Raw genomic sequence first — 27812 nt, forward strand, 5'->3', positions numbered from 1 at the left:
TTGATAATAAAAAGTCATTTGGTAACATGAGCTTTTATACAAATTTTAAATAATGTGCAACTGTAGGATTTTTAAGAGAACCATTTAAAGAGAATAGAGCAATTAACACACAATCATTTTTATACTGATTCACTCCACTAAGCTACGTCTAGTCTCCTCTATCACTTAGAGGGTTCCACTATAATCTTCAACAACACCACTCCTTGTATCCCTAGTTAGTCCAAGTAACTATTGTTACTCTAACTAGAATCGAGTTTCACCCACTCCTGGTTGCGCAATATTCTTCACCACTCTTGGTATCCTTAGACAATCTAGATATTTTCCTGATATGTTGTCTAGTTGAGTATCACCCACTCCTGGTTTTCACTAGACAACTTGTCTAGCAACAATTTAACTTCACCAAGTTAAATTTCAAGTGTTTTAATTCTCTTCAGAATTTACAATCAACAGATTGGTTACAAGTTCTTAGACGATAACTCTCACAGAGAGGATATGTGCTCTATAAAATTTAATCTAACAAAATCACTGAATATTTTCTTTCTTCTCTCTTCTTACAAAAGTAAGCTTACATGACAATGAAGCTTGGGAGTGTTTCTTTTCTTGAGCTTTTCTCTCTCAGATTTCTCATGTGCTTTTTTTGAACTTTTCTCTTGGCAATGTTTGCTTTGAGCCTTTTTCTTCTGTATGTTATTCTCTAGATTCTCTTTTTGGTTTATCTTCTATTTAAAGCCTTCTCAAAAATATATCCGGTAGACAAAGCTTAACTTTGATCTTTGAGTCTTCCTAGTCTTGTTGTATGTAGCAACCGTTGGTCAAAGTCAACTTGTCAAAGCATACATGTTTTTCAATACTTTGAAAAAAGTAGGTAGTACGATTTTCCACGTAAGACTTCTGATGAGAAGAACATTCCGTGAATGTTTTCTTTGTTCCTAACATCCACTTATGATCTGTATAGGATGGAGTAGGTGGATGCATGTAATAGGCAATCTACACAAAGTAGAGTAGATATGCATGCAACATGTATATCATTTCTCTTATCACTTTAGTTGTTTTAAAACGTTGAGCATTTAATAACATTTAATGCATGTTCAGAATAACAAAATGTTTTTTTACATTTTCTACCATTCAGGTAGGATCTGATCATGTAAGCTTTCTATCAAGATACCAAGAAAATTATGAAAACTTCATCGTTGAATGAAGTAGATCATTTGGCACATGGTATCGTCTATCCTATGTAAACGCTTTGGTTTTTTCTCTGTTCTATTCAACACATGTGTTTAACAATGTGCTTTTCAGCATAAGTTTTTGGAATATCATTTAAGACTTTTCGGCATGCTTTCCAAAAACATCGTTTAGACAATTTTATCGATTAGGACATATTGAGACTTTGTTTGATTAATAGCTAGCGGTTTATAACATTTGCATTAAGCAATACTCTCATTTACGCATTAATTAGGAAAATCGTTTAGAGGTGTGTCTGTTCATACTTTGGTGTTATACCAAGACTTTACCTAAGGTGTTTGGGTTTCTCAGAGCATTTTCACAAGTTGCTTATATTTTACCCATGTTGTTATTCTAATAATAACATTGTCATATGCTCATTTCGTTTAAAGTTTGTTAAACTTCAAAACACATGAGAACGTTTAGACAGTTCAGTCTTATAGAAGATCTTGTCTTAACAATCTCCCATTTTCTGATGTTTAACAAATACATATCTAAATGATATGATTTTTTTAGTTTAGTGCAGAAGTGCATTTATAAACCTTAAAAAAATTTTAGTCGTTTAAATATCTTGCGAGTAAATTTTTATTATTTGGTTGTCTTTTATGCATGCGGGTTAGTTTTCGTAACAAATAATCAAGGCATGATAAATAAACAGAGTATAATATACATAAAAGACTTATATTTAAACGCATAAACATAAACATGTTACATTAACATGAATGTGTATGGTGTTATGCATGAGAACTTTTAAGAATCTGGAGACTCCCCTTGATTTTGTACTATCCTATTTTATCTTATTGTCTAGTGTACTCCCCCTGCGTAGATGCTCCTAGATGTTGATGCGTCTATCTCTTTTCTCCCCCTTATTTGATAAACATCAAAAAAGGTGAAAGGAGAATGAGAGATAACATCACCGCCTGATAGAGATGATGTGAGAGAACGAAAAATATTAGTAAAGAAAGCCAACATGGTTGGCCAACGTTGTGTTAGTAAAGAAGGCATATGGAAAGTTGCAAATGTGCGTGGATTACACAAATCTGAACAAGGCATCCTACCCCTATCCAACATAGACCGACTCGTAGATGGAGCAGTCGACCAAAACGTTATAAGCTTTCTAGATACCTAGTTAGTACATAACTAGCACTAGTGGAAAAAAAAATGTATAACGTCACACATTCAACGTCCAACCACTGAATAGCCAACGTTAAAAATGATCGGTGACATTTTTGTAAATAAATGCAATTATATATTAGACGCCAATTAGAATTGTAATTCGACGTTAATTTGTTATATTGGCTAAATTTTGTGAAAATGCTTGGCGCGAAGGTGAAAATGTATTTAAGTATGACGTCGAATTCCCTATAATTAGACGTCAAAATGATATAAAATGTCGAATGACCCAACGTTAGACGTTAAAAGGTTAGTGAATTCAATAAAAATTTGAGCGGGAGATTGAAAATTCATTCACTTTATCTTAATGCGCGATACCCTCTTCTCTACTCAAACTTTTCTTGAACGAAATTTGACGACCATCACATGTAATCTTTCTTTCATTTGTTACAAATGCATGTTAATTAACTACTTTAGGTATGATTTCCGTTTGTTTTGGCCGATTATTTTCATGTTCTTGTCCTTCATAGGCGCATTCTGCTTTCTCTCTCACTGGTGACGACATTTTATTTCGACGAACCCACCTTTTGAAGGTTCGTTTTCGTTTTCGTTTTGAAGAAATTATTTGTTGAACTTGTTTGTTGTTTTTTTTGTTGAACTTGTTTGTTGTTGTTGTTGTCTGATTGAACTTCTTTGTTGTTGTTGTTGTTTGATTGAACTTCTTTGTTGTTTGTTATTGTTGTTTGTTGTTCATACTACACTACACGTTCATAGTTCATGCTTTATAAAATACCAAAAACTAAAATTTGTTGTTTTTCTATTTTTCAGGTCTCTTAGAGTTGTGAAAAAGGATCACAATTAATTAAAAAAAACAAAAAAATTGATTAACGTCGAATATTGACAAAATTCGACATTAATTTGCTTTACTATGAACGTCGAATCGTTCTATGTTCGACGTCAATTTATCGTTTCCCGATATGACGTCGACCTCGAATTCGACGTGAAATACCGAAAAACACCGACGTTATATGGTGTTTTTGTACTAGTGTAGATTCCTAACACGAAGACCGAAAAACAAAAGATGACATTCATTATGTATTAGACTAACTTCTATTATGAAGTTATGTCTTTTTTCCTGAAGAACACTAGAGCACGTATCAAAGAGTTGTGGAGAAGGTGTTCAAGCATCTACTTGGCAAAAGTGTGGAAGTATATATGGTCAACATGGTGGTCAAGTCCCCAACCCTAGTACTCCACTCCCAAGGTGTATTTAAAGTATTCTCAGCTTTAAGATCATATAATTTAAGGCTTAACCTCGAGAAGTGCATGTTCGGGTGGATGACAACAAATTTTTAGGTTTTATGTTGACACAACGAGGAATAGAGGAAAACCTTGAGAAATGCCAAGCGATTATTGACATGAGGGTCCCTAAGAATGTCTAGGAGGTGTAATGGCTCATAGGACGGATGACGACCCTCTCCTACTTCCTACCCTAATTAGCGGACAAAACATGACCCATGAGGGAATCTGCAGTTATTACTTCGGAGCAAGAACTATGACAACATGAATTCTTTTAGCTAAGTACTTCTGGCCGACCACAAAAGCAGAATGCGTCTCCTTTGGCTACAAAAGCAAAGGCAAGTGCATTGGTCACAGTGTAACAAGTGATAAATATCGTTCTCTTCCAAGGAAAAAATGCAACAATCGATAACTCTTGCATTCTAACTCGATTAGACCACAAAGTTCATAAAAACACAAGAAACTCTTTGGTCTTTTCATCAAACAACTGTGTGTGTGTTCAAGAAAATGTAACATATAGTATTTACAATTTATTAAGACTAAAGTTCATCCACTTCATTCTCATGCATTAACAAACATCTCAATTCGATATTCAAGTCAAAATCAACTCACTTTTATACTTAATCCTATCTCTAGTGACTTTGACGTATACTACCTCATCAAGTTCCAATTCCTTGAATCCTCAACAAGTAATCATACATTAAGTTCAAGAGTCTTAAGATTACTAATGAATCATGTTATATTCTTAGATACAAACATTCATTAGGCATTCAATTTTAAGTCTAGATTCAAGTCCTATTTTCTAATAAATAAAAAATCACAAATCAAGCATGGAAACAATCCACGTAAAGAATTAAGCACAAAAATTGAATACTAACATGATTTGGAAAAACATATATCATTATTAGCTCAAAAATACATCAGAGTTTCATGTTTTACAACCAATCTCAACGAAAAATAGGGTTAGTCCACCATGGTGGAAACTACACAAGAGTTCCATGTTTTACAATCAAAATATTATATATATAAATTACTAAAAATATTAATAAAATAATATTACAAAGGCTAACAATTTTTGTAAACTACAACATTATATAAAATTTTTGTATTTAATTCTTATAACTAGTATTAATTATAATTTTAGTGTTATAAATATAGGTATATCCAAATATATTTAATTATAACTAAATTTTAAATTAGTTATAATGTATTATGTAAAAAAGGTAAGACGTTTTATAAAAGTAAAAGTTTGTAGGTAGAGTATCTATTCATAAATAAGGAGCATATTAAAATAATTATCAAATAATAAAGTGAAAAAAGAGAGTGTGTAAGAGAGATATAAAACTAACATCAAAAGTAGATCCTTTTCTGTCTCTATATATAATTATAAATATTTCCAATTAAATGTATCACTAATAATATTATTATTTTTAAGTCTTAAATTACTCCATCAAAATTAATAATTAAAATATAATTTATAACTATGACTTAAATTATTTTACTATTTCATATTTGTTTCTTTAACAACAAAATATAAAAATAGTAGTAATAAATCACTTTTGATAGTTTAGACATATAAATCTTAATTCAGTTTACGCTAGATGTGGTACGGTAATTTAGATGTATCGAATCAGGTTGAAGCAATGAATTGAAAATAATGTTATTCTATTATACCAAATTACACGTGTTACCACCATTATACTATTTAGTATAATCTTTTCTTTTGTTGGAAAAAGAAAAAGAAATCCTGTTAAGGGGTGGTTTAGGTGGGCAACCTAGTAAACCATTCCATGTTTGAATAAAGTACTTAAATCATAATTAACGTAGTATTGGTTCACCTAAAAGAACCACCATATTTAACATGTTATATCTTTAGCATTTGGAAATCTATTATGTGAATGCAATTTAAATACACTGGTACTACCATGAAGTATTATCAAATTGGAGATAGAAAAAGCTATGCTCACAAATCTGTCTTCTACTCCCTCAAAATCATATATATACATACGTATAAATGGAGTAGTAGAATACAACAAACGTGCGTCGTTTTAGTCTTTTGATGACCAGTTGCGTATATACGTTTTTCTCTGATCATTGTTCAATCACATCATCACTGTTGCCAACTTTACCCACAAATTCAATCCAAATTTCTTCCTTTATCTACAGAGGAGTCACACTCTCGAATCGATGGCACCCTCTGATCTTCACGCCAACCACGCTATTATTCTTCACTCTATCTGAGCCCTTCATTACCTCGCAGCACTGCCTACGTGGCGCCTGTTCATTCACCCACATCTTTTAGTTAAAAGCGATTTAATAAATTCATAAATTTAATAAATTAAAGAATGTTATACTTCTTAAAATTTAATCGCTAATAAAAAGTGTTAGAGAACGTCTTCATAAAATCTAAATCACACACCTTTTTCCACACATCCGCCGTAAACAGTGAAGCAAAAACGTCCACGTATTGCACGTCTAAAGCCTGCGCGTAGTCATCACGCGTGCACACGTTCCCCGGTGAGTCTTCGTGCCTTCTATAGATAGACCGGGTCTTGTCCACGTCCCAGCTGAGAACCCGATCCAGCATATACACGACTGGTTTCTCACACGGGTCGGAACTAAGGGTTCGGGTATTGAAAGTAAACGGGCCATCACTCCAGCTCCGCCACGAGCGGAAAGTCCGAAACGCCGTTTCTAGTTCCTTGGCCGTGCGTAGAGAAGGGTATATCTCAACGCTGTAACCCCACGACACCGAAACGGACCAGTTTCGTCTGAGGTCGTAACAGAAGCTCTTCTGTAGGGTTCGACCCGTATCTGTTTCGTAGGCGGTTACCAGTTTTTTAACAGCGTCAACACGGGTCATGCCGGGAAATATCGGGTCCACATAATCCAAGTGGTGCAAGGAAACCAACGGTGCCACCGGATGTGACGCTAACAACCCATATGGGTTCCCACGTATATCTACCTGTAATGAAAAAAACATTAATTAAAACAAAAATAGCAAATCGGTGATTTGATAAAAACTAGTAAAAATTGATTCTCAAAAGAATATATTAAAAATTGCTTAAAATAATTGTTGCACCTACCATTAAATAAATTGATTTTAGAATAAATACTATAATATGTGTCACTCATGTTATTTGAAATTATTCAGCATTATAACATTAACCTGCCATGATTAGCTTTCAATAAGAAATTAACTTTTTTATTTCATATTATCTTCTAATGTTATTTCAAGCATGATTAAAAATGGTAGAAGTATTATAAGTTGTTAATTGAGAGTAAAAGTGTTTTCAATCAACAATTCATGCCTTGTAACTCAAAATCACTTCTAGAATTAAGTTTTTTATTAGCTCACTGAATCTCCCATTAAGAAATTTTATTATATTACTAATATTGGAAACCCTCGAAAATCATAAAATTAATTAAACCATAACAGAAAACTTAATTTCTGATAATGTGCCTGTCCAACACTAACAAAAATAGAGAGAAAAAGATCAAACCTGATGAAATCCTGGTTCTTTGGTGACCTGAACACCAATCTCACTGATACAACTCTGAATTTTCTGATCAGACCCATAAAACTCTGCGTAACGATCAATGCAACCGTCCAAAATTCTCGCCAACTCCTTCGCCAAAGGGTAACTTATCGCAAACCCACCACCACCAAACGCCATAGTGTAAAAGTGTATCACATCCTGTTCCACACTCTCAGAATTCCCACCCACGTAGTACATTTCATTATGATCATACTTCGACAACACCTTAACCAGGTTGTCGGTGAAGAAAACGGTGTCGTCATCACCCATTACAAACCACCTCACGTTTTCCACCCCCAGCTCGAAGCTCTCCTTCACAATCCGCGCCACACGAATAGCGGATCGCGACCCGTACGAGCACGTGTACTGGAACGCCGACGTGTCACCGGACACCTTATACGGCGGTGAAGTCTCGGGCCACGTCGCGTTCCCAGATGGGTGGCTGTCCAGCCACACGAAGCCTCTGGTGACACCACTACGCCACCAAACGTCGGAGTATTGGCGGCGCGTGTCCCACGTGGCGATGGAGCCGCCAATACCGAAGAGGAGGTGGGAGATGTTGGTGGGTGGTTGTTGGTGAGTGGTTTTCTGTTGTTGGAGCACGTATTTGAAGGATGTGTGGTTGTTGTTATGGTAATGGTATTGGTTGTAGGATAGTGTAAGGTGAACAATTAGGGTTATGAGGAAGAAGGTTGAAGCTGCAAGACCAGCTTTGAAGAAGAAAAAGAGAAGTTCGGTGGGTTTGATGTTGGGAAAACGAAAGGTTTTCCATGAGTTTTTGAAAGGATCTCGAACTGAGTCCACAGCACAAGACATTGGAATGAGATTCAAATTCTGGAGCAACGATGAAAGTAGAAAGGATATGATATATTATATGATGTGATATATAATAATATGCACACAAAAACGTACAATGTATTTGTTGTCCAAGGTAAGAGTATAGTAGTTAGTGGCTTGAACGTTTTCCATTTTAATATAGTGATGTGGGTGCCTACTCCTCCTATATGAGATCAACCCTTAAAGTCAAATCAATATTAGTACAAATATTTGTGCCTAATTAATTCATTTTATGACTTTCAACCTCACTCTTTAATGGAAAATTATTTCTTTCCTTCTTTGGAAATTAAAATTAAAGTTATTATTTCAACGTTCCACTTTATAATTATGTTTTTCCTTTTTTCTCTCGAAATTCCAAGATTATTGGCTGCTTTCAAAGTTTCCTTCCATGTACTCAAATCTTTTTAATCGGTAAAAAATGCTTGCATATTATTTCTTTTATCTTCAATGTTTCATTTTTTTTATTTTAAAACAAGTTAGATTAAACTAATTTTATTTGATTTTATTTCCTTTTAATGTTCATTGACAACATGTATTTTTCTAGACGTGCATTTTCTGTTTTTAGACACACCAATAGTATTCTCTCCCAAAGTGATTTTTTTTTCTTTTAATTTGTAAGTGGTCACTCGGAATTTCAGCCTGAGAAAAGATGACTTTGGCGAAGAGATGGAGCCCAACATTAATCTAATTTTCATCTGAGACAAACATGTCTCAATCGAATTCGAACGTAATATGTACCTATGTTCTGTTCTTAGTCATAGATGAATGTTTTTTCTCCATACAGGGCCTTTCAAAGCAAGAGTTTTGCCCATTTTCTTAACTGAAAACGTACCATTCCATGAGACAAAAGGAGTCAAATGTTGAACATGCTGTTACCAACTTTTCCATATACAAATTTAGCGTGAGCATTAAGTTGAAGCCTTCTACTAAAAGGGAAATGGAAAATAGCTCTTAAATGCTAACAAGAATTGTTTGTACGTACCACCTCATCAATAATAATAGTAATATACTGAACTACCCTACTATTGAAAATTGATTAATTTCATATATATATATATATATATATATATATAAATATATATATATATATAATAGAAATTATTATTATATTTTATGTAATAAATTAAATATTCTATATTTAAAATATATATTAATAGAAAACTTTTGATAAATATAATATGACAATTCAACGGAATTTTAGTATATTGAAGTTGACATAACTAAACATATGTTGGAAATATCTTCCTCAGTTAAGGGTATCCTCTCCTTGATCAAGGGAAGCAATTTTCTATGCATGGGAATATAGAAAATAATTTATTTAAAAATTTTGAAATTATTTCTTTGACAATTGGAAATATAAACATTCATTTTTGGAAAGGTTGAATAACATTTAATATTTACTTGTAATCTTGACCATAAAGAGGGTTTTTGAGAGAGTAATACGAATAAAAGAGAAAACTAACTAAACAATAGTAAGATGAAAATCGATTGAGAAAAAAAAGAGAGATTCAATAAATCTTCATGATATTGTTACGAGTCATCTAACCAAAAATGAGTTAGTATACTATCCTCTCGAAAAAAGAGAGATCCTTTTTGAATGTTACTATGTTTTCATTTAGATACTTTAATTTTTCCTTTTCCAAATAAATTAATGGTATAAATGTAGTTACATGAAGATTTTATTTAAAAAATAAAAAAGAAAAAGAAAAATATGAATGATTACATCAAATCCATGTTAAAAGTATATTGCCTTTATAGGAAAAAAATTATTATAAAAAAAAATTGATGATTTCTTATATGAAAATCATTTCAAACTTTGAATTTCAAATAGGCAAATTTTGCAACACATTAAAAAGTTTATTATTAGTCAATCCTTACACATTCTAAAATGTTTTTATTAGTCAACATATTTTGACGCCATCTGTCAACATTTAACAGAAAGGGCTTAATTGTTACGATTTTAGAAAATTTAGGATCCAATTGAGACCATTTTTAACAAGAGGACCCACTTGAGATTCTTCAACAAATATGAGGACCATCCGATGGTTTAAACCTAATTTTTAAAATTTCTTTCTTTGGATGATTTAGTATTAGTCTTTTTCGGTCTACCCTTACTAGGTTTTCTTGTAGTTTGAATTAGCTCATCATTTTCTTCAATATTACAATCTCCCTTCTTCTCAAGCATATATTAGCTCATTTAGAAGTTATTTTCAATTCCTCCAAAAAATAAATCTCCTTAGACGTCAAAGGATTAGTAACTCCCGATGAACTATTATGAGTTAAATCTAATTGTTGTAAACCCTACAAACTTTGACAATGGGAGTGACATCCTTCATAGGAGACATATCGGTCAAGTAATCAAATTCCACTAGTTGAACTCCATATATTAGAAAAAGGCAAATTCATCAACATATTAAAAAAATTATCATTATTCAGTCCTCACACATTCCAAAAAATGACTTTAATTTTGAAAAGTTTGTGCTTTTTGAGGATTAAGTATTAGCCTTCTTTAACCTACCCCTACTAGGTTTTCTTGTGGTTTAAACCTTCTCATCATCCTCTTTAGTATTAAAATTTCCCCTCTCATTAAGCATATTAACTCATTTAGAAACTTTTCCAATTCCTTCACAAAATGAGTCTTCTTACATGTCATAGGAATAGGAATTGTCATTGAATTACTGAGTTGAATCTAATTATTGTAAACCCTACAAACTATTAACAATGAGAATGACATCCTCCAAAAGGAGACACACCAGTCAAGAAATCATAATCTATTGACACACCACCATTAAGATTCTTAACGAGAGAAGATTCATTCACAACACAAATATTATCATGATTATCCAGTACTCGCTCAAGCTCAGGTTGTATCACATTAGGTTGCACAGACTGATAAGTGTGAAAAATAGTTGTTTTTACACTTATAAATGAGCTCAATCTTGTAATTATTCATGTTGTTCCTCATTGAAAAGTTGTAATAGGTAGTAGATTGTTATGTAAAATATTGTACAGGAAAGGGTGTATTATTTAGACTCTGTCAACCAATCTTCGCAAAGCGAAAGCCAAAATTCGCACTGCCAGAAGAAGGAAATTCGCATAGCGCATCAGTACATGTGCGCTGAGCGAATAACATTAGTTAAAGTGCAGCAGTTAAGAAAATTCGCATAGCTGATAATGCTAAATTTTACCATTATTTAAGCATCATTTTAGTAGCAAAATCAACTCCTTTCTAACTTATAACTTGCTTAATCCTATTCTTTTGTCTTGTTTTCTAAATAATTGTGTTTTTAGCTACTTTGATGTACTTTCATCAATAATCCCTTATTTTGTAGCTAAAAATGAGCTTGGAAGAGTCTCCAACAATGTATAGAACTGGACCAAGAAGCAAGCACATGCAGAAATGCCATCAGCAGCGCAAGAACGCTCGTCGCAGAGGGGACGCTCGCCCATAATAAGTGGACGCTCGTCTAGAGTTGAAGCACGAGCGGACGCTCGTCCAGAAAGGCAGAGGAGGACGTTCGTCCAGCCAGGCAGGACGCTCGTTCAGCGAAGAGAGAATTGGACGTTCGGCCAGCTAGCAGAAGTGGACGTTCGTCCAGCTAGTAGAGAGGACGCTCGTCCTGTGGACGTACAAGAGGATGCTCGTCCAGCGAGCTAATAAGAGGATGCTCGTCCAGAGAGAGTTAAGAAGACGCTCATCCAGAGGGAGAAAAGAAGACGCTCGGCCAGCGAGTGGACGCTCGCCCAGGAGAAGTGGACGCTCATCCCGAAGAGGACGCGCAGTGGACGCTCAGCCAGGCAGAAGTGGACGTTCGTCCAGACAGGCAGCGCTCGTCCACTTTCATTTCCAGAGAGTTTCACGCCCGGGCGTGACAAATGGGGCGCCCGGGCGTGACTTTCCAGAGAGTCTCGCGCTCGGGCGCGATTGACAGAGGGCGTTGGGCGCGATTTTTCTGATGTGGCAGAGGTGTCTATTTAACCCTAAAATGCGAAGGGGAAACGGTCTTTGGTTATTTGGAGGCGCAATTCACTGAGAGGAGAGCTTGGAGGGCTGCTAGGGCTCGTGGGAACACTCCCTTCTTCCTCTTGGGTTCTTCATCTTCTTCCATGGCCATTTTGTAAGCTTAAAGGCTCTCCATGGAAATGGAGAGCCAAACTCATCTTGTTGGGGTTAGTTGTAGCCATTGAATTCTTGTGTAATTGTTGAATGATTTGAATATATATATGCCTTTTCTATCAATTGCTAGTATTCTTGTTTCCGATCTTAAAGCTTGCATGTAATGGGGACGTTCATGACTTGATTTTGGGGTTTTATGGATTATGGGGACGTAAGATGAAACCCAGAACTGAAATAGGAGTTTGATAAGGAAAACCTAGGCTCTTTCACCTAAGGGATTAGGGCTAGAGTGTTTTAGTGGATTGACTTTAGTAAATTGATAGAGAGGAGATGAAATTGGTCATACACAAGAGTGCATTGGTGAAAACTAACCTTAACAATGTCATTTCATACCATTTCTAGTCTTTTCCATTTCCAAGTGTCTTCAATACCAAAGTCCAACCTTGTAATTATGTATGAATTTATCTTTCTGCACTTGTTCTGTAAATTGATGTTATGTTCTTGAGTCTATATGAGTTGTTAATCGCACAATTCTCTAGTATTACGAGTCTCTTGGGAAAACGATACCCGGTCTTACCGGTTTATTACTTGTACGATTCGGTACGCTTGCCGAATTTGCCCAACAAGTTTTTGGCTAACAAGTTTTGGCATTAACAATAGCGCACCAGTACATGTGAGCTGAGCGAATTAATGAAGTAAAGTGGCTTTAAAAGACGTGACAGAAAGACAGAAACATTCTTCTAACAGAAGTTCCGAACAAAAGAAAGAAACGAAAACATCTTAGGAACTTCCGGAGACTACTTCAAGTCATCAAGACACCATTGTTGCAAGGGATTGCTTCAAATGTGTACGTTTTAGATGACTAGGAGTAGTTAAATTTCTCTTTCGTTGGGATTGGATGTAATGAACTCACTGTGATGTAATTTTCATGCTCAATATATCATTGTTCGTTCATATGCTCTTTCTTGAATTTATTATCATTGTATGAAAATATAATGTTATTTGAATGTCTTTGATTACTGGAAAGTAACTTTGAACATGAACGTAGATAGAGCACTTAAGGGATTTGGGATCTAGGGATAGACTCAATAACTTGATCATGGACTTAATGCAAATTGTATGTTAAATTGACTAAGGGATTATCATTTTAATATATTAATTTAGAACTAGTTGCTAAGGGATTAGGACTAGTATGCCTTGATGTGAATGTTTGAATGAAGTAATGAAATATTGAACATAGTTTTATATTCATATGATTCATGAAACTCAATTCCAACGAAGTTTCTTTTAAATATAATTCCTTGCACACCAACTATTTGATAAAAATACCAAAAAGAGTTTCTTGTGTTTTTTGTACACTTTGATGTCTAATTGAGTTATAAAAGGAAGAATTGTCATGTGTTGCACAAGTCCCTTGGGAGAATAATACTTTGAACTTACTTTATATTACTTGGAACGATTTGGTATACTTGCCAAAAAGTTATCACAGACTCCACCGTAAGCTCCACCACAAGCTCCATCACAGGCTCCATCACACGTTCCACCATAAACTCCATCACAGGTTCCACCACTTGAGCTAAAGACCTCTTAGTTCCATCGTGTGCACCAACCACCTTAGGACGATAATGTTGTTGTCTTTTTGCTGGTCGGTCGGGCAAAAAAGAAGTTCCTCCTAGTAGTGATAGACTACTTCACCAAGTAGGTGGAAGCTGAACCCTTGGCCACCAGCGCAACAAGTACAAAAGTTCATTTGAAAACTCATGTCGCTTCGGTCTTCCCCGCACATTCATTACTAATAATGGTCGGTAGGTTGCTTAGGAAATGTTCTTCGTGAACACTTGACAACCTCTAAACTGATCGGCAAGAAATGTTTTTGTGAACTTTTGTCGCATCGTAAAACGAGTTTGGGAAAGATTCTTTGTGAACTCCCAACACTCAATTAGTCGACAAGGAACGTCCTTCATGAACTCTTGTCGCATTGCAAAACGTGCTTGGGGAATATTCTTTGTGAACTCTCAACACTCAATCAATCGACAAGAAACGTTCTTCGTGAACTCTTGTCGCATTGCAACACGAGTTTAAAGAACGTTCTCGTGAACTCTCAACATTCAACCAATCGATAAAGAACAATCTTATTGAATCCTTCCATCCAAGAATTGAAGACAATTTAACGCTTTACGAGGAAGCATTTCAACACCAACTGAATGGTGTCAAAAATGGCAAATTTAACTAAACTCAAGAAATAATTCACGTTATTTTGCAAGTTATTATCAAACGGTGTTAAAAGTTAACGAACGTCTACAATAAATCTAGAAGTGATGCAATTAAGGATCAAGCAAGTAAGAAGTACAAAGAATGAACAAGTAAAAGAGAATTCCATTAATATTTGAGGGGTATCAAAATAAGACTGTCTTCTCAACAAGGCAACCATACCAAAAAACAACCTGTTTGGTCGACGACCATGAAAGTTATACTTAAACAAAGATTTTTTTTTCTTTCCTAACTAAACTGCTGTACAAATGGCCCCAACCTATTCCTGATCACCCGCACGACTCTCCTCCTCCTCCTCACTAATAGCTTCTGCAATTACATGAACGACCTCAACACTTAATGAACTATAATTCTATCCCCTTCAGTTTTATTCATCGTTACATCATTACAGATTTTATAGGTATATAAAAGTTGTTAATTGAAGCTTAGATAATTCAGGAAGTTAATTAGTGAAAGGAACGAAATTAGAAAATGTGCGGTCTTCAATTGCCATAAGTAGAGTGAATTACCTACCATGGTTCTCAAACTAATTATCGTTTTAAAAGTGATGCTATAAAGAAGTGAAATGGAAAAAAAAAAATATCAAAATCAATGGCAAAGTTTTCAAAATATTTTATTTCAAAATATCACTTCATGCGTGATGAATTCTGGTGATTTGCTTAGCAGAACCATTGAGATAATCGATTATATTAAGTGATAATCGATTATCATAGGGTATTTCGTGTATATGTGTATGTTTCGGAAATAATCGATTATCACTTATGATAATCGATTATCGTAGAGTATTTTTATTGGAAACAATACATTTTGATTAAAAATGAACATATACCACACTTGAGGAGCTGTAAAATGTGATGATACCTAGAGAATGAGATTATTGGTTATGTTCAGGGTCAATTTCGACTTGTGATTGAGATTGGAGTATGAGTGAGTGTTGGGGTGTACCTATATATGTAGTTGATGGGCATGAGAGTGGATGATAAGTCTACTAGTTGTACCTAGTAAATCCTAGTTCTATCTGCGGATATGTGCTTCCTTTGCCTTGTGTGCATAGGAAGGGTTGTTCGGGTATTGAATCTTCCTTGTGTGCGGATGATGGTGCTTCCTTGTCCTTGTGTGGTAGGATTACATGCTTAGTTGGATTGCGGGACTACTCGAGTGTATCTGTTTGGGAAAGCTACAGATTGGGCTGTAGGAGCGGCTATAGTCGGTAAGGTAGGTACAAGAGTGTGACTTATTCTTTCCATTATGGTGCTATAGTACGGTGTTTGAGATGCTCAAAGAGTTGCTATGTTGATAATAATGTTACTATAGTGGTTATAATAGGTAGTTAGCTTAGGCGCTAATGAGTGGATAAACCAAGGGTCTATGTGTGAGATGTTAGTGATGACATCAAGGCTCAAGGGTCAAGGATCGTGGATTGAATATCAATGATCGAGAATTGAGTAATTTATTATGATTAAGTTGCTATGTTAGAGGATTAGGAATTTTGTTGTTATTACTATTACATATGGGGTGGTTTATGGTTGATATATTCAATGTGTTTATATCTTAATATTATTGTTGTTGTTTTATCGGTAGTTTATTCTATACTTGTTTGTGTTTGTGTGTTATGAATGATGTTATCGACAATGATCGTATAATGTGTTATACGTGAACAAATGATGTTGCAAATGATGCTGATGTATGATAGGTTCGAGAAATGACGGGAGACAAACTTGATATTTTATTTAAAGTTATTACATTTTAACTTTAAGATAATGTAATTGAAGTTATTTTATTTCCTTCGTTATTTTATTGGACAAATGTTTTAGAACTATTATGTTTTAAATGAATTATGTTGTTTAAATGTTAAGTTTTTAAAAATATATTTTCGTACTTTGATAAAGTTTTGAATTTTATTGACTTTTTAATAACTCATAACACCCAATTAATAAAGAATCAAAACTTCTCAATTAAAAAGTTGTTGTGATTCAAATGTGCAACCCATCCAAAAAGGATTTTCCTTCACATTTTCTTTCATACACACAAATTGACAACTTAAAAATTGACACGTAGTACAAAGGAGATATTGTTATGAAAAATTTAATTAAACATACAGTCTTTCAATAAAGGATAAATATCTATTTTTCCATTTTGTTAAATTTCTTTTGATTTTGTTATGAGAATTTTAATTAAACACACTCTTTTAATAAAGGATAAATGTCTACCTTCCAATTTTGTTAGTTTTCTCTTGATTTTATTAATTACTGGTTGCTAGAAATTTTGTTTCCTTAAATTTCTTCCCATACTCATTCCTAAGCTTAAATGGCATGTTCATTATTTCATAATTCAGGATCAACGAGAACCTTTTTATTTCACTCTTCTCTACACTATTCCTTTAATTTTACTCTTGGGAAAATTCACTCGAAGTCTTCAGACTAATTTAAAACATCTAAGAATACATGTAATTTCCATTATTTTTCTAATGTCTGCCCTTACAAGTTAGCAAAATATAATCTACAAACCGTAACATATATTTACTATAATCTCCTTTTTTACCTGTATTCTTTCTAGCAATTGTTTTTTAAGCTATACTTAATAAACTATAATTCTATCCCCTTCAATTTTATTCCTCATTACATCATTAAAAATTTTATAGGAATATAGAAGTTGTTAATTGAAGCTTAGATAAGTCAGGAAGTTAATTAGTGAGAGGAAAAAAATTAGAAAATGCGTGGTCTTCAATTGCCACAAGTGGAGTTAATTACCTACAATGGTTCTCAAACTAATTATCGTTTTAAAAGTGATGCTATCAAAGAAGTGAAAAGAAAAATATCAAAATCCATGGCAAAGTTTTCGAAATATTTTATTTGAGAAAGTGAAAAGTATTAGAATTGAGCTGATAGATTGTAAAAGCTAGCAAGTTCATGAGATCGTGAATGGGTTATTTCGGGAGCTTAGGTCAGAAGTCGATGAACCTTTGTAGATTTCTGAAGAGAACTGGTAAAATTGCATGCAAAATGAAGTTATAATGAGATTATGGACTGTTAACATGTTTGCACTTATGAAGGACAAAGGACAAGGTGAATCTTATGCTGTTTTCACAAATTGCTTGGATATATTGAGTTCTGTTGTTTTTCTTGTTCCTTCAAATAATTACGTGTTGATCCGATGTCGTTTTTGTTTATCAAATGTTACTACATGTTATGATTCATATACAGGAATTTTAAGCTGGAACAAGCAATATAAAATCAAACCAGCTATGTAATAATATTTTGGGAACAACATAGAACTTCTCTTATATATAATACCCGAAGCAACAACTTCAAATAACAGTTGTATGATTACAGAAACAGTGTACACTGTGGATATAACATAATAATACCAAAAGAATAAAAAAGAAAGACAAAACGAAAATCACAAACCCATCTGCTACATAACAGCAGAAGAATAATACAAGCAATATTAACATATACTTCACATGATAGCGTTCCATTATTGAACTAGCAAGATATATATATATATATATATATATATATATATATATATATATATAGAGAGAGAGAGAGAGAGAGAGAGAGAGAGAGAGAATTTAATTTTGATGCAGTACTGTGAGTGAAAACAATATCCATACTGTATCAAAATTAAATTCTTAAACGTAATTAATTACCTTATAAGTGGGAAGAAGAGCTAGGTATGAGATAAAAGCAACTTTTCACTGATCTTCCACACTTGGAACGCTACTTCAAAAGAACGATCTAGTGCTCAATGTTGCTGTCTCCTGGGGATGAAGGCCTAACCTAAGTTCAAGGTCTAAATCAGCTGTCTTCTCTTCAATTCGCTGCCCCAAAACAAAAGAAGGAAGATGATGAGGAATTTCTGCTGAACCAATGAACATGGCCCTTTCTGATGCATAATCATGATCACTTTTGTGAGGGAAATTGAATGGCATTTTTCGATTTCTAGCATGCTTCTGATCTTCTCCAGAACCCAACCGAAAGAAAATTTTCTCTTCCAAATCAGAAGGGTCATTTCTGTGATCACTTGAGGTCTTGATTGAGATGTCCAACGAAAGCAAGCTTTCTTCAGAAGATTGCTTGAGCTTTGCCCTATCTCTTCTGTGGATATTCATGTGGCCACCTAGGGCTTGTGCATTAGAGAATCCTCTCTTGCAGAAGGAACAAGAAAAAGATTTCACTTGTCCAGGGCCACCTTGATCATCTGAGCTCCACCTTATCTCAGATTTCTTATAGATTGGGGTGTTGAACTCCATCTTTTTTTGGCAAGTGAAGGGGAAATAGCAAGAAGACATAAACTCCACCAAGGAAAACACAAGTGGTATGAAACTATAGTCAACAGAATGGCTCAGACAAAATTTATAATTTGGAAAACTGCAGAAACTATGCATTTTTTTGCCTTTTTTTATTATGTCAGCTGAGTATAATTTGGTTAACTTAGTATAACTTAGAATGTATGGGATTAAAAATGGTAAGAAAAGCTTGAAGCTAATTGAATAAAATATTAATTTGCAGCATCTTTATTACTCGTTCAATTATTCTACCAGACATTTCCTTTTACACTACCTTGAGAGGATAGAAAAGAGTTTATATGATTTTCACTTTGTGCTCTTAGGCTCGGTGAAAAGCTAAAAAAATGTTTTGCCTCAAGGTAAAAGTTAATTCAAGTATTAAGCTTATTATTGTGTTAATTCAAGTTTATACGATTGTCTTCCAAGAATTAGTTAGCCGTTTATCACAATAGCAGCTGTCATTTGCAATATTTCTTCTTATTTAACGATTTATTTGAGAAATGAAAAATTAAATAAACATTTTGGTCCACTTGCAATGGTATTAAACTCTTCATTAGCAAAAAGGGGATAAACACCTATTAATTATATAAGTTCTGAAATAGAAAAAGGTATTTTGTTTAGAAATTAGCATGAATAATTTTCCCAACGATTTAATGAAAGTTATCCTTTTTTTGTAATATATAAATTATGTGGTTTGTTGGCGTGATGTTAGAGTCTCTTTAATCAAATAGTTTAAATAATTATGTGATCTTCTTATCTTTCGTTTTTCATGTTACTAAAATTACAACCTGATACATATGAGTCTATCCTTGCTTTATGTAAAATCTAAACACAATGATATGATGATAGCTATGGCATTTTAGATTATATATATATAATATTCAGAAGTTATTCTTTCTATTAAATAATTTATTTTGAAATCCCCTTTCAGAAAACTTTCAATATTTATTTTTAAATTAGACTTTTTTTTCTCGTTGATTAGTATTTCATTTCTTCAATTTCATTTTCATGTTCTTAACTAACAAAAGAAATTATCTTTTCCAAAACTCAAACATCCAATTCTTCTTGCGTCTCACTTAACATTTTTTCTTTCAATAATAAGGAGAAATCATGAAATAGACCAAATTATTATATGACTAAAATGATCACTAATAAAAGTATCAACCCATATAATAACTAACCTGTCTTTTTTACTATTTCCATACTTATTGATGCACGGTATTCATAAAATATAGTGTTAGCTAAATTCAATGGTTTACAAACTAAGTTTAATAATTGAAACCAATAACTATTATTGCTAAGATAGATAATCGTTTTTCTACGGTGATTAATTAATTAGTTGATGATTATAATTGTTACTAAATTGATCACTAATTTTTAATTACTTTTATAAAAATAATATATTTAATAAATATTATATATATATATATATATATATATATATATATATATATATATATATATATATATAATAAAATTCATCAATATAACCTTAATTAATATATAAATATGTACGTGAAAAGTACAAAACAATATTATTGATAAAGTTAAAAATCTGTAGTGCATTCCAATGGAAATGCCAAAATAACATAAACGTTGAGATATATCTTTATTTTCTCACCAAAATAAGCAGTATAATTTCAATATTTATAATTATTAGGATATTTTTATTTCTGAATATAAATTTAAAGAGAACTGAATAAATAAATTTGAAGAGATTCTACAATAAAGTTTTTATATTTCTTTTAAGGGATTTGTTGATACTGAAAGTGAATCGATTTAGGAATGAAGTTTATAAAATTTTGTGAAAGATTTAATGGATATAATAAAATAAAATAAATATTTTATTAAATTAAAATGTACAATTATTTTTTTTACTTTTATAATAATAATAACTATTATTAATTATTATTATTTAATAATAATATTATATATATATATATATAAACCCTAACTAGAATCGATTCTCCCACTTTCCCTTGTATATAAATTCAATTGCAGGAATCGATTCTATGATATTTTAAATTGGAGTGAAACCGATTTCATCATCTTCTGTCTATCCAAAACATATGCTCCTCATGCACAATTCTAAAGCTAAAGGAAATTAGTTGAAGTGAATGCAGTCTTAACTTATCCTATCAAATGTTTCCTATTAAGGTTTCCTACTAAGGTGTTCCAGTCAATATAAAAATATACGTATGTATAAATTTATGCAAGAAAGATATTATAACGTATATTATTAATAATATAAATAAATAATAGTAACCAATCTCAACCAAAATCCTAGTCCTACATCTATAGTGGAGCATCACAGCACTGTAGTAATCAATCACCTTATTACACAAATACTTTGGATGTTTTTTACCAGCAAAAATACTTTGAAAAATATTTGAACACAACCACTAAAGCACATGAAAGAATGTTTAGCCAGTGGGTCTGGTGCAATGTACTTGCTACGTGAAGGCCATTAAAAAGAAAAATCATTGACTGAACAAGTTTTTGGAAGTTGGTATATGTTTAGTCGTCCATCAACCCTTTCCGATCAAAGTCTGACACACACACACACGGGTACATCCACGCCCATGTCCATACGCATCCACACACTTTCACATGCATCCACTTACACAATCACACAAGCACATATCCTCAAACACCTTCACACGATCATACCCATACGTACACACATATAACAATAATAATAATATTAATAATAATATCTATATTTATATGTAAAGAATATTTTTTTATATGTATATATTTTTTTAATATTAATAATAATAATTATTATTATTATTATAAAGGGACCTATACAAAGATAGAAGAAAAACTAAATCATTATTTATAAAAATTTGTATGAGATAAATAAATTTGTAAGAACATTATGGTTGAAGTCAGAGGTAAGCAATAAACAATCAAGTATAATAAATAATTAAAAAAATTGAACGGTGACTATAAAATTGCATTTAAGTTTATTCTAAACTTAATAAAACTTTCTTGTAAACTTAAATGTTTCTTTTATTTTCATCTCGACTATTTTATTCTTCATCCCAACATCATGTATAATAACTCTTCTCTAATATGTTTGTTTTTTTCATGAATAATCGAATTATTTTTTCTTCATGGCCAACTTTACTTTCATTATGGTCGACTTGTTTTCTGCTAGTTAGCTTGGTATTAAGTAGGTTTTTATCAATAGGTGAACCTTCTTTTGAAAGATTGAAACCATGTACACTTATTATTGTGCTCAATCACATCGGTATGAACGCTCCTTAAGCTTGGACCAATTTTTTTGACCTTCTTATCATCAACAACAACTACCTCTTTCTCTTCAACATCCTCTTTTAGATAGTTGAATGTTTATTCTTTCCGTTCTAAATTTTTTTTAGCAAAATGCTTGCCCTTACAATAGTTGTAACTCATATTCAGGTTACAATGCTTTGCATAATGACATACTTGCTACACTTAAAGCAGTTAATATTTGAGTTGCTTTGATCGATCTATTCTCTACTGACCTTATCTTTGTCTGAGCTAATTTTGTTAGTCAGTTTGTTCTTTGTCTTCTTCATATCCTCCATGACCTCTACCACTATGACCATGTCCTCTACGTTCTTGACCTCTTCCTTTGCATCAAGTGTTCAGGGTATAGCCATAACACCTTATGTTGCTTTTGTTTAAGGTGTTTTTTTAAGGGATCTCATTTTCTTCTTCTTTTGGTGTTCGTGCACCATAAAAGACCCAACAAACTCTTTAACTGAGAGCGTTAACATATTCTTGAACTCCTCAATCACATTTACAAATTATCAAAGTCACCGATTAACTATCTTAAGATTTTGTTGACAACTCGAGTAGTGGGCAATGTTTCTCTAATAAGTTGGTTTCCACTCAAGTTATGTACTTGGACACTCCTCCGGTCCCCTTCATCATTATGCACTTCAACCCGTTGTTAAGTGTTTGAAGCCAAACCTGCATCACTTTTATCTCCCTTGTACACTTTCTCCAGAATGTCCTACGCTTATTTTTGAAGTTGTACTCATCAACAAGTCAATACAATATGTATAAGGCCGCCTTGTGCTTCATGTGCATTACTTTCAACGCATTATTTTAGGCATTGGTAAAACCAACAATGCTTTTTGGTTTTACAAAATCATCATCACCCACCTCCCAATTATCTTAGACACTAAAAAGAGCCTTCATGTATTGACTTCAAATGTAATAGTTGACAACTTTTGTCAACCTAGGCAGAATTGTAAAATTGACCACCTCACTTAAACTTCTCAATGAATGCTAATACACTCAAGCTCTCTAGCTCTGAAGCTAATTTATAGACAACAAATTTACTTTGTGAAAATCTGATTTACCTTTGTTGTTGTTATTGACTCATATTTGTAACCATTGTACTTAAAATAAACAAAACGACTAAAAACGATTAACACATTCACTATTTATAAGACTCGAACTACTAATACATTAACTATGCATAGAAATCTAATGACTAATACATTAACTACTCATAAAACTCTAACAAGACTCTAACAGATAATACAGTTAAGTCCAAGTTCAATACTCAAAGTATACGGAATCAAATTATAAGAAGTAACTAATATTATTGGAGGTCAATATAATATATTTAAATTAAATATAATTTTAATGTATAATCTCCATATAAAAATATTAGAGTTTGTTCTTTATCGGTTGTAAGATAGTTTTAACTAGTTCCTCTCGTTACACAATCTTTATCTTGCACAAGTCAACAAATGACATACAACAACAATGTTCTCTTTAATCACAAATAACATTTACCTCTGTTATTGGAGAATAAACATCCGAAAAGTTTGTTATTAGTCGAGAGATTGAAAAACAAACATCTATTCATAAATATCAACAAAACATTAGTGTAACACTAGTGCAAAAACATCGTATAACGTCACACGTTCAACGTCTAACCACTCAATAGCCAACGTTAAAAATGACTGGTAGCAATTTTGTAAATAAATGCAATTATTAAACGTCGTTTAGAATTATAATTCAACGTAAAAAGATATAAAACGTTGAATGTCTCAGCGTTAGACGTCAAAAGGTTAGTGAATTCAATAAAAATTTGAGCGGGAGATTGAAAATTCATTCACTTTATCTTAGCGCGCGAGACCCTCTTCTCTGCTCAAACTTTTCTCGAACGAAGTTTGACAACTATCACATGTAATCTTTCTTTCATTTGATACAAATGCATGTTAATTAACTACTTTAGGTATAATTTTCGTTTTGTTTTCACCGATTATTTTTGTGTTTTTGTCTTTCATAGACGCATTCTACTTTCTCTCTCACTGGTGGCAATACTTTATTTCGATGAACCTACCTTTTGAAGGTTAGTTTTCGTTTTCGTTTTGAAAAACTTATTTGTTGAACTTGTTTGTTGTTTGTTAATGTTATTTGTTGTTGATTCTATATTACCATTCATAGTTCTTTGTTTTTCAGGTCTCGTAGAGTTGTAAAAAAGGATTACAATTAATTAAAAAAATAAAAAAATTGATTAACGTCGTATATTGACAAAATTCGACGTTAAAAACGTCAATTTAACGTCTCCCAATATGACGTCGTTCTCGAATTCGACGTGAAAGACCAAAAATATTCGACGTGAAAGACCAAAAATATTCGACGTTGTACGCTGTTTTTGTACTAGTGTAAGGAGATATGATTCCATTTTATTTTCATTATAAAATAACTCAAGCTTTAGCCCCTGTTCACTTGAATGGATTTGAGGGAGAGTGATTGAGTGAATTTGAAGGTAAATTTTTTGTTGTTTATTTGAATGAATTTTGGAGGTAAGTTGAGAGTGGATTTGGAAGTAAAGTGTATGAGAATTAGTATAAAATTTCTGTTTTGTGATGTGGTATATGTTATACAAATGTATATGGGTTGGAGTATCAAAATACTCTATTATAAAAATTCCTTTACCGATTAAAAAATAAATAAAAATCTATCCTTAGAAAGAAAAACCTTAAAAATAGTAAATGTAGTGATGAGGTTGTGGCCGAGACTCTCCCATTTCTTAGAAGCATAGGAATGACGTGGAATTGGGGATATAAAATTGTCACGATTAGGTTGAACGTTTTAAACTAACGAATATCAGCATAACTTTAGTAGAAGGAAATAGGATTTCATTTTATTGTCATTATAAAATATCTCAAGCTGCACTTAGAATATGAGGGGAGAGTTATGCATATTTTCAATTTTGTGATGTGATATATGATATACAAATGTATACGGGCCGGGTTGCAGTATGTGAATACTCTATTTATAAAAATTCCTTCATAGAAATGAGGGGGAATTGAGGATGGTATTAGTCATCAAATATGTGATATTATTATCACATTAGAAAAACTTGATTAAATATACTATTAAATGCGGTATATAAATAATCCTGCACAAGAAAAAACTAAAAACAATTATGATAAAATCAGTTACTAAAAAGAAAAATTTGAAAGATTAGTTTAAAAGTCAGTATATAATTTTGACATCATAAGAGAAAATACCAAAAATTAACATCTAATACTATCTTAGTAATTAAATATGTGTGATATTGTTATTAACTTGATTAAATGTACTACAAGCAAAATATATAAATAATCCTGTAGAAAAGAAAAAAAAGAACGTAACAAAAATATGTAATTGTTACAATCAAATTCAATTTCCAGACAATTTATGTTAATAATATATTAATATCAATTTCAGTTTTCAGATGTTAATATGCTATTAATAAGATTGCCACTGCAAAACCATCACGAAGACAATGCAGAGACCTACCTATAAGCTGATTGTGTAATGTGCAGTAAGTTTAAGACTACTAAGCCAACTAGTGTAATATTAATTGTATATGTATTAAGAGTAGATTATGCTGAATGGGGAGAAGTTAAAGTTGTGCAAATAAAGATGAATTTGGAGTCTTTGTGAAGGTTGAACCCAAATACTTTTGTTAACATTATATTTTACAAATAAAATAAATGCGAGTAAACTTTATTTTTCTTATAATTTTAATTACTTACAGTTAGTTGTTGTATACTATAAATTCTTTAAATTAAGTCTCTCACATCAAAATTTCAATTCAATTAAGATGTGTTAGATATTTTACATATAATTTATTTGTATAATTTAGAAAAACAAAATATTTAAATATTTAAATATAAGTGGAAAACTAAATGTATAAAATATAAATTTTACTTTAAATATTTCTATGTAAATATTTTATATGTTTATTTCATGAATCTACGTATATCAATTGTACATAAGGACTTTACTTTGTTAATTGTAAAATGGACTTTTTGGATTAGACTCACCATGAATAAAGTATTTGCAAGTGAGCTCGTGAGAGAAGAAACTGCTTCCTTGCAATTATATTCTAAATGAATTACTCAAAAAAGAAAGGAGTGGTGACTCATAAAAAATAAATTAATTAAGTATGAATAACAAATCCCAGACAAAATACCACCTAATCCTCTGAAATTTCTATTTCAAAATTCGGATATCCCTAAGCAATAATTTCTAATTAACGAATTAAATTCTTGTTAAACATAGAATTCCCAGACAAGTTCATAAACAACTAATATTCTCTTGTCATTCTATAGTTCTATTATTCATCGCTAATTAAGTTGAAAAGCGACATTTATGCACATGTGCACTCTGCAATATGCTACACCAATTTTCATTTTCAGATCTCTCTCTTTTGTATTTTATAAGGAAAATTAAATTATTGAATTAATTAAGTTGAAAAATAATGTCACCAAGTCAGAAGTCTCTTCTTAAAAAATACGCCAAAAAGTCTTATTTTAATACACAGTTATTACTGACATTAAAAGAATACCAAATATAAGACCTTAAAAAAAATACAAAATATTAGACTTCGTTTTCAAGACCCAAAATATATTACTTTTAAACTAGACCTACTTGTAGAACATATATTAATTTTTAGAACTAAAAAAGGATGAATTATCTTTGTCCAAACAATGATTAATTGAAATTCATGCAAATTACTTGTTATGTTTTATATGAAAATCATTTGAGTTGTTGATCATAATAATATATTTGTATTCTGAATGAATTTTTTATTGTTAAGAATCTAAATATCACTTTTGGTGGTATGTCATAAAATTATGATTTGTTTGTTGATATGTCTTTTTTAAAAGGATGTTACTTTCATTAATCGTTTTCAAAGTTTCCAATAACAGCTACATTCTTCATATAGTAATTATGAGACAATCTTTAACTTTGTGATGTCTAAAAAGATCATTTTGTAGGTTAATTTAAATTAGCTTCTAGATGAACTAATATTTTTAATGAAAAAAAATATTTTAATACGGAAGATAATGGTAAATCAATTTAAACTATAAGAAAACCTTATACGAATAGTTTAAAAGTAAGTTAATACTAAATTCTCCAAAATAAAAACTTTTAAAAGATAAGTTTTAAAAATATATGAAGTTCAAACTCATATTAATAATAAGTGTTTTCTATTTATGTGTGAGATGTAACTTATATTATAAATTTAGTGTAGTCTTTATATTTTTCTTTTTTAATAAAATCTTCATATAAATAATAATAATGTCTAATATCAACCTATTTAAAATATACATGAGTCTATTTAGAATATGCATAGAAAAGAAAAAGAAAAAGTATAGCTAGAGATATGTGTATGCATATACATTTGCTGAGGGATACAGATTAGAAAAGAATAGGATGCGTAGGCTATTCTAAAATGTCTTTTGTACAAAGTAAACTTCTGCAATTTTCTTATATTTTTTAAGAAGATATTATAGTATGGGAGATATTACAAATGTAATTTTTTAAGAAGAAAAAAAAAATAAGACAAATGAATTTTCCTAATTCATATAAAAAAATGTAAAAAGGAAATAAAATAAAAGTAAATTAATACATTATGTACCTTCTCTTACAAAACCCAACAATAGGAAGCCTATAAAAATAAGTGGGTTTTAATGAACCATTATAGGTAAAAATAAAAGATAGGATTCTAGTTCCATCAAATTCTCATTGAAGGTATCCATCAGGAAAAATAAAAGAGTACTATATCACCTCCCAACCTAGCTGCATCGATTATGCAGAAGATTTGAGTGGC

At 31.9% G+C, this 27812-nt stretch overlaps 2 protein-coding genes across 2 annotated transcripts; both read right to left on the reverse strand.

Moving 5' to 3' along the window:
- Positions 1-5431: 5431 nt before the first annotated feature.
- Positions 5432-8018, reverse strand: LOC108328483 (uncharacterized). Its single transcript, XM_017562355.2, has 3 exons — positions 7137-8018; positions 6053-6598; positions 5432-5910 (listed from the first exon to the last, which is right to left on the reverse strand). Exons 1-3 carry the CDS (start codon positions 7986-7988, stop codon positions 5794-5796), a joined length of 1515 nt encoding a protein of 504 aa, XP_017417844.1. The 5' UTR covers positions 7989-8018; the 3' UTR covers positions 5432-5793.
- Positions 8019-17920: 9902 nt separating this feature from the next.
- On the reverse strand, positions 17921-18831 carry LOC108328871 (uncharacterized). Its single transcript, XM_052873601.1, has one exon. It carries the CDS (start codon positions 18785-18787, stop codon positions 18125-18127), a length of 663 nt encoding a protein of 220 aa, XP_052729561.1. The 5' UTR covers positions 18788-18831; the 3' UTR covers positions 17921-18124.
- Between the last annotated feature and the right edge of the window lie 8981 nt (positions 18832-27812).

Source organism: Vigna angularis, chromosome 2 (genome assembly GCF_016808095.1).
Source record: "Vigna angularis cultivar LongXiaoDou No.4 chromosome 2, ASM1680809v1, whole genome shotgun sequence".
NCBI classification, from domain to species: domain Eukaryota; kingdom Viridiplantae; phylum Streptophyta; class Magnoliopsida; order Fabales; family Fabaceae; genus Vigna; species Vigna angularis.

Bases quoted from the DNA above. Each gene is read 5' to 3' on its own strand.
- LOC108328483 (XM_017562355.2), bottom strand. From the start codon at position 7,988: ATGTCTTGTGCTGTGGACTCAGTTCGAGATCCTTTCAAAAACTCATGG. The intron at 6,599-7,136 runs GTTTGATCTTTT...TTTTCATTACAG, and splicing joins AAGAACCAGGATTTCATCAG to GTAGATATACGTGGGAACCC. The intron at 5,911-6,052 runs GTGTGTGATTTA...GTGAATGAACAG, and splicing joins CGGCGGATGTGTGGAAAAAG to GCGCCACGTAGGCAGTGCTG.
- LOC108328871 (XM_052873601.1), bottom strand. From the start codon at position 18,787: ATGCATAGTTTCTGCAGTTTTCCAAATTATAAATTTTGTCTGAGCCAT.